General features: G+C 45.9%; 1 protein-coding gene across 1 annotated transcript in view; it reads right to left on the bottom strand.

Moving 5' to 3' along the window:
* Positions 1-203: 203 nt before the first annotated feature.
* LOC119399801 (GTP-binding protein Rhes) overlaps positions 204-8041 on the bottom strand; it is a 28867-nt gene continuing 21029 nt past the window's right edge. Inside the window, exon 3 of the mRNA XM_037666646.2 lies at positions 204-5841. Coding sequence (XP_037522574.1) covers positions 5335-5841 — 507 coding nt within the window. The 3' untranslated portion in view covers positions 204-5334. The remainder of the gene's footprint in view (positions 5842-8041) is intronic.

The following is an 8041-nucleotide window of genomic DNA, read 5'->3' as shown; positions in this document are numbered from 1 at the left end:
ATTACGGTCACAGCCAGGCGTTGCAAAAGCCTGCTGATTAGCTGTCATTACATAGCGAAAGACGACAGCTCTGCGCACTAACTGGTCACAACCTGCCTAGTTCGCAGATGGGCTTGCGTGAATTATCGTGCTGACTGGTTTATTAATTTTTTTTATTGTCAGCATACATGATTTCGGAAAAGTAATGGGCAAATTCGCTTGAATACAGTTCGAACAGCCTTTATTTACACAGTGGAAGCAGCCTTTGTTTCATCATTCGAAGTGTAGTCGCGTCCGGGAGTCATTGTCACTGAAGAGATGCACAAAAAAGTTGAACCACCAGAGTCCATCAAAGCACAACAAATGAACACGAAACGCCACCGTGGCTTCACGACATCCAAAAGAAACGTCGATGCAAGCTCGTTAACACACATAAACAGACCACACTGGAGTCTCCTATAATCACAGACGTAGTGCTCACATTGAAACGGGTCTAGCCTACGTTTTTTTTTACAATATTCAAACAGTATTCATTTGCATCGACGCGACTGGTAGTCAAAGTAAAGCAAAACTAAGAGCTTAACTCAGGCTTCGTACACACTGAGACTAACGACATCTAAACATCGAGTCCAGCATCGAGTAGGACGTTTCGGCTAAAGGTATCTTCCTAAATTTGTTTCGCTGCAACGTCACACTCTTCTTTGGATAAGAAATGAAACAGCCTGCTCTTATTGATGAACTCGTTCGATTAATTTAAGCGCACTCGAAGAGTTGAGCTGCGCTTCCCTCTGCGTGGCCTCCGCAATCAACTCTTGCAGCGTGCTGCCGAAGCGGATAGTGTCGAACTTTATGGACTACACATGACGTCTGTGCAGTTGGCCGTATTTTGATAGCACTTTGAATGGACAGATTGTCCCTGAACAACAACAGAAAATGTTTAAAAAAATCATACTTCGTTTCTCTTTAATCTCAATAATTCTGAAATTGGCCATCAAGTTTGCAGTACGGCAACACTGACATGTTGATGGGCCATGAAAGTCGTATAAAAAAAATAAGATCCAGTGCGCAATCAAGGGAGTTTACCTCTTCTCCTGCGCTTTGTGGTCAAACGCGCTAGCTCGTGTTTCGGCGCACAACAAAAAAACAAGGCTAGAAGCTTGGTTTGTGCTTTGTTATAGGTCTTGCAGCAAGTCTGCTTGCAAGAACTTCTGTGCACGTTTCCTGTGCAATGCAAGGACGGCGTCAGAAACGGGGGGACACGGGGGGAAATCTTGCCCTGCCCACTCTTAAACCCCTCCCCCTACCCCCAAGAGCAAACATAACCAAAACACAACGCATAAGTTCTGTTTTGACTATCACTACTTGAACCCCACCCCTTTCCCAAAGGAACTCGCTTGTCGCGGGTCCCTGCCCCCTACCCCCCCCCCCCCCTACGCTCCAGTAAGAAAATCCTGACGCCGACCCTCGTGCAATGAACTAATGAAGAGAATATCGAAAGAAATACCACATAAACAGACACATTCAAGTAGACGTCAACATCAAACAGTTATATAGAGAAGAGAAGAAAGTGCAAGAAAGGAAAACAAATCACATGGAAAGCTCGATTAAGATGGCAATTATTTCGCCGTCACAAACACATGGATTACGTCACGTGGTTTCGGATGGGAATTTGTAGGCATCACCATCGACTCGAGCGTCGCCACACCGATTTACGCAACACTTCTAAAGGAAGCATGCAGATTTTATTCGATTTTACTCGGGGCTTTCCAGTCACACCTACAGCTCGAACCTTGCCGAACTATCCTCAAGTAAATTAGGCACAACGTTACTAATTCAGCGTAATATCACACTCAGTAAAGATCGATCACCTAGGAAGCAACGGTTGCATTTGTGTGAACAACCATAAATCAAAACGATCTGCCGTTTATACGGGATTTTTCTTTATCTGCCGATACCGTCAAAAAAAGACGACGCATTGCATTTTTGAGTACTTCGTTAGTGTGTGGTGAACCAAGGCCATTCCTATTTGCGTTCTCTCTGTACAGGCTACGGAAGCGTTCACAATTACTTCGACGTTATAACGAATTTTGTGGATATAATGAATCTTTAATTACGCTGTGAAGTTCTTCTAGAAACACATTCATCTGCAACTTCGCTATAACGAAGTAAAACTGTCACTTCACTGGATATAACGAACTAAATTGTTGAGCATAAATGCGTTGAATACGTGCTCACCGGAATGCCAGAAAGTAGTTCGTCTTTCCAGGTGATATCACAATGACATATTTAGTACTCAACATAGTAAATCGGGACTTTAAACCGGATAACAGAATTTATAATAACGTCATCAACCGACTGATATTTATGAACTTGGTTCGAGTTGAGGCGCGGCTAGAGAGTAAGGGTGACAGAAAAATACGAATATAAATAGAAACAAAAGCACTTCGCGTAGGCACGTTGTGAAAAGCGTTGTCACTGTTTTGTTTGACATCTGCGGAAATTTCCGCGAGAAACGTTTCTTCATGTTGTCATCCGTGCCCGTCGGTCGCTCAAGCGACTCTCAATCCCGGGCGCGCAGCAAAACAGCGATTGTTGTGAGTGATCCCTCGGCAGTGCATTAGTCAAACTCGGTGAATATCCGTCGCGTGAAGCTCTTCTAATCATTCAGTGCGACAGATAGCTATGTCGCAGCATTCTTTTCCAACTTCGATACGCGTGATTGGATGATCAGGAGCAGCGCTGAGCTCCGATTTTTATTTACCCATTTTAGTTCATGAGTACGAGTACTTAAAAAGAACATGAGTGTATTTGGCTTTATCGAGGAATTGATTAGATGGATAGTCGTTGATCGCTACTCTTTCTTATCAACCACGCTTTTTAGGGATTACATGTTGGGGTCTGGGACTTCGCATTAATAAATGGTTGCGGTCACCGCTACGTTACCGTTGACTGCGGGTTTGTATGACAAGCAATTTAGATGCAAGGATGAAGATTGTGAAAGTGCAGAAAGGAGATGAAGCATAGGAAAGGTGTGGTATAAAAACACTAAATTTAGTTGTTTAGTTAGGTCAGTTTGGTTATAGGATCATGCAGGTTTAGCACGAATGCTATGACTATACGAAACTAAGAGTTTCCTATATGCCTAAATCTAAGAACTCCTAATCACGGTAGATGTAGCATCAGATTTGGTTGGAGAAGCCTTCATTGGCTCCTTCTATACTACTCATACAAGAGAACAAGGACATTGATTGCTACTGTTGGGAGATGTCAGGCTGTGCTATTTGTCTTACAAGGAAGGGTAGGATATAAATGTCCTTGGGAAAGTACGAACATGCTGGCAATCACAAAAACGTGCGAACATGTGGTTTGGCAATGGTCAAAGCTATTCGACATGAGTGAGTGAAACGTGTTCGTAGATAACTGACTTCAGCTGCCTTTCCTGTTCTCCTTTTTTTTTTCAAATACCGATACTAAAATGCGTACTTCAATTCTGACGCTAAAGTCAATGCTTTCACATCGCTTTCCTGGTTGTTTTGATTTCGTTTCGCCTGCAAACTAAGAAGAGCGATCTGCTGAACCGGTACGCGAATACTGTAATCAAGCTGCATCCATGGCTTAGCTTTCGTCGTGTGTGTTTCATGTCATGGCATGTCCTGGGTCATCGTTAACAATGTGCGCCATCGAGACGGGTCTCAGTAACACTGGCCGGTGCTGCGTGACCATACGTTCGTTGTGAATGCGCTCTATGAATTCTGACACGCGCAGGCGCGTTTCATGAAGAGGAAAGCCTTAACTGGCTATCCTGGCAATCTCGTGTGCGAGACTGGCGTAACACTTTGAGAGACCTCAAGATCTCGTAAGGTATCGCAAAGGTCTCACGAATCCTCGCCAAAAACCCACGTGATCTAGTCCGAGAGATGACCTCAGATCATGGCGTCATCATGACGTCACAGTCCGTCAACATTCGTGACAAGAGTGTGATGATGTCACAATCTGATGTCACGCCATAACGTGGCGTCATCATGACGTCACAATGAGCCGTCATCACGCGACATCGTTGCTTGGTCAAACGTGGGTGGATCACGGCGGGAGTGCAAAACCAGATGAGGCGCGGAACGCTTTCTGGGAGGGATAAGTGACGAATAAATACTCAGAAGAAAAAGAAGATTGCTTTCGCCTTCGAGTCGTCTTTGTCGAATGCATAAGGGAGCATTTGAATTTTACACCTGCGAGAGACGACTCATGTCGTAAATGGGATGTTCCCGGCAGAATATGCAATGTTCAAAACGTGTACGTTCATTGCGATGAGTTGTAACAGCTTTCGTTTTGGAACCGGAGCGTAACCAAACCGTTGTCACGCGTCAATCTGTTCTCACAAAAGACACAATTGCGCAGTTCTTAATCTTGAGCACAGTTGCAAGGTTACTGTCCTCTGAGGTTAGAATGCCTGTGGCACAGGAAGACACGGGGGCTCCGCTGACGTGTCTGTCGTAGCGAGAAAGCCATTGGTCGATCTTGTAGCCAGGATCGAGCCAGAGTGATGGCTGTATTTGCTGTCTCATGCTGGTAACAGGGTGCTTGTTCTTTGCTTGCGCCGAGTTTTGCGTTCTCAAGTCAAAGTTAATCGCGGGGAAGTTTCTGTGAACGAAGTGCGATTGTTCTTGCATGCTGGTTGGGCTGCAACTGTCCGTGCTCAAACACTCGCCATTGTGTCAGACCTTGCGGACTGCGACGACTTGAACGGCGGGTAACTCGAACCGCTTAATAGTTTCTGTTTAGTCTTGTCCTCGTGAATAGATGAGGTGATGAACTCAAGCTGGTCGAGATGGAATGCCAAGGCTTCAAGTAACTGCGTGCGTCAGTCCTGGTTGCGACTTACGACTAGCTCTTCAAGCGAATGCGAGCCTTTAGCGATTTTCATACGGTGAGGTTTCAGACCGACGATATTTGTTGTTGTCAGCGGAATTTTCACGTCACCGTACCGACCTTCAGTGACGAAAGTGGGTGGTTATTGGAGCCCCAACTTGTGTGATGTATGGTGAGGTCAAAGTCACTTCACGCATTTTGTCTAGCTGGACTGTCGGCTAAGCTGCCCAAGGTTTCACTCAGACGTCCCTTTTGGCAGGTGGTTCGTTATCGCCTGAAGCTGGACACTAGTCCGCTGGTATTTGTGCCCAGCAAAAAGAGTTCGTCTTTATCAGGCTTTGCTTTCTCGCGGCGAGTTTTGTCTGATGATTTTCCCCAAAACCTCCACTGTCAACGACACATCCACACTCACTGGCACTGTGCTCTAGTCCGGTCCGTGAGTTCAGGTAAAGAGAATAAAAAAAAACACTAGCGACGACTTCCACGCAGCTATGACACTGCGCAGCTGTTCCTCTTGAGCAGCGTCTTGTCCTTGATGGTCGGGCTTGTCGGGTACACGGGCAGCGAGCGACGCCTCTTGTTCACTACGGCCGGGTTGAGGTCGTACGGGATCTTGGCCTGGACCAGGAGTTCCTTGAAGATTCCCAAGACGTTGATGTTCTCCTTGGCCGAGGACTCGACGAACCCGTGCTCCCAGTCGATGGAGATGATGGTCTCGGCGACTTCACGTCGGACTCGACGCATCGCGGCGGGCAAGTCGCACTTGTTGCCAACCACGACCACGGGAGCCTTGGCCGAGCGCAGCTCAACGATCTGGTCGTGGATGCGCCGGGCCTCTTCGAACGACTCCGGGTCGTCGATGGCGTAAACGAGAATGAACGCGTCCGCAGTGGTGATGGCCAGCCGCCTCATGGCCGGGAACGGGTAGCTGCCGCTCGTGTCCACGATGTCCAGGGTTAGCGAGGCACCGTTCAGCTCGTATTCGCCGGTGTGGAACTGCGTCAGGGAGGAAAGAAGAAGAAAAGAAGAAAATTAGCTGGGATTTAGCGGATGACCGTAATGTGTGCGTGCGATAAAACATGGTACATCATCATCATTGTGTATTAGAATTAACGCCTGCAAAATGTAAACGTACACTTGCATTCCATTTTCTCCCCTGACTTTGCATTTTCTTTCATATAGCGGACATACTTAACAAGAAATTCAGAATCCCTTGCCCTATCGGGGAAACGAGTGCAACGCAACCTTAGCGTGTGCACGTCTGGGCTACTATTTTCCTTTTCTTTCTTTCTTTCTTTCTTTCTTTCTTTCTTTCTTTCTTTCTTTCTTTCTTTCTTTCTTTCTTTCTTTCTTTCTTTCTTTCTTTCTTTCTTTCTTTCTTTCTTTCTTTCTTTCATTCTTTCTTTTTTATTTATTTATTTATTTATTTATTTATTACTTATATTTTTTCTGTCCTATTTCGCAATTCTCCCTCCTAATTTTCTTATTCCATGCCGGGCGTCGGAGCTTCATCCAGGTGCTTAGCAGCGGAACACTCCAGTTGCTACAGGAAACAACGACGATCATGATTACGTCCAGGCAACAATGAAATGCGGCAATGTGAAATGACAAGCGACCTCGATAAAATATCGGCTTGCCGTATCAGAAACGGACGATCACTTCAAGTCCACGATGAAGAGGGCATCAATTATTGGAAAACGACGCATTCAAACACGCATGTGACTGACGCACCTCTAAGGTCCGCATGCCTGTACGCTCGCCGGCGCCAGGTGTTTCGCGTACGATGCAGCCACCGAAATCTGCGAGTTATAAAGCTTCGCTTGAAATGGTTCATCAAAATCGTCATGATCGTCACCGTGGGGTATTCGAATTAACTCCTCTCAATAATGAATGCACACTTGCGTTCCATTTTTACACCGACACTCTCCCTGATTTATTAGGACTTTTGGGGGGCCTAGTTGGGGCATACTGACAAAAATTACTTAGCGCAATACAAATACGGCACACAAGGAAGGTACACAAGGGACGTATACAAGGCGTACACAAGGCGTACACAAGGGACTTGCAGAGTCCCTGGTGTACCTTGCTTGTGTGCCGTGTTTGTATTGCGCCAAGTCATTTGTGTCACTCTCCCTGATATAGGTGACGTACTTTACAAAATACATTGCGTCACGGAGTTTCGTGCGCGTACGCGACAGTACACTTGGCAACTCATTCATCAAACGCCTTTACCTATTTCCTTCAAGACGTGCAAGTCCTGTCAAAACACACGCGACGCTTTCAAAGTCAGCACGATAATTTAGTGGAATGATTCATAGCCGCTACGCCTCTGTCGCGCTTCCGACGTAAGGCTGTTTATCATCAACCACGGGTAGAATGGCCGCAGCTGTTCTCCATCGCTGCGCTGCGATAAAGGACGCGTACGTTACATCGGTAGCGGTAGGCTTCAGGCTAGCGACTGGTGTAAAAACAACTCTTCTCGAAAGCTTTGGAAGGAGACAGGTTGAATGGTAGCAGCGCGTTACAGAACTGATTTTGATGCGTCACCGGTGACTGCAGACTACTCTAAGGGTGCGTTTAAGTGCCGCAGTCTTTGCTGTTTATGTTGGCATTTTGCAAAAAAAAATATGTCCCAAAACCTGGGTGAATTCATTTTGAAACAAGGTTAACTCTGACTTAACATAAAAATTATTACCAAAATAGTATAGACTCTTCGACATCTATGCGTGTGGCATCTTCACTGTGCACTGCCACTACCAGCCCACTACCCATATACGTCCTCGTAAACGATCGATAGGGGGCGACGGTTATAGCTAATTGTTACAGCTAGATACAGTGGTACTACGGTAGAGCCTCTAGTACAGACCAGCCTCAACCCCCCCCCCGCCCCTTTTTCACCCCCATCTTACACAGAGCAATGTTTCCAGGCTATCCACAGTTGGTGTGGTGTCGACTTGCAGAGTTTGATGATGATGGGCTAATATGGCACGTATTTACACAAAAAATTGGCCAAGGATCGGGCATCTGAAATCTTAAATACTTGTTTTACAGATTTACAATATGACGGTAACATAAAAAAAGCATATAAACGAGAAACGGCGAGTATTGTGCAACTGCGCAGTCATAACAGACAGCTCGAAAAGTTGACATTGTCAGCGCTCGTCTTTCATCTTCTTCGTCGTCTCGACATTAAGCT

The sequence above is a fragment of the Rhipicephalus sanguineus genome, chromosome 7 (assembly GCF_013339695.2).
Source record: "Rhipicephalus sanguineus isolate Rsan-2018 chromosome 7, BIME_Rsan_1.4, whole genome shotgun sequence".
NCBI lineage: Eukaryota > Metazoa > Arthropoda > Arachnida > Ixodida > Ixodidae > Rhipicephalus > Rhipicephalus sanguineus.
The sequence above is the reverse complement of the archived record's forward strand: the minus strand, read 5'-3'. Positions and strand labels throughout refer to the sequence as shown.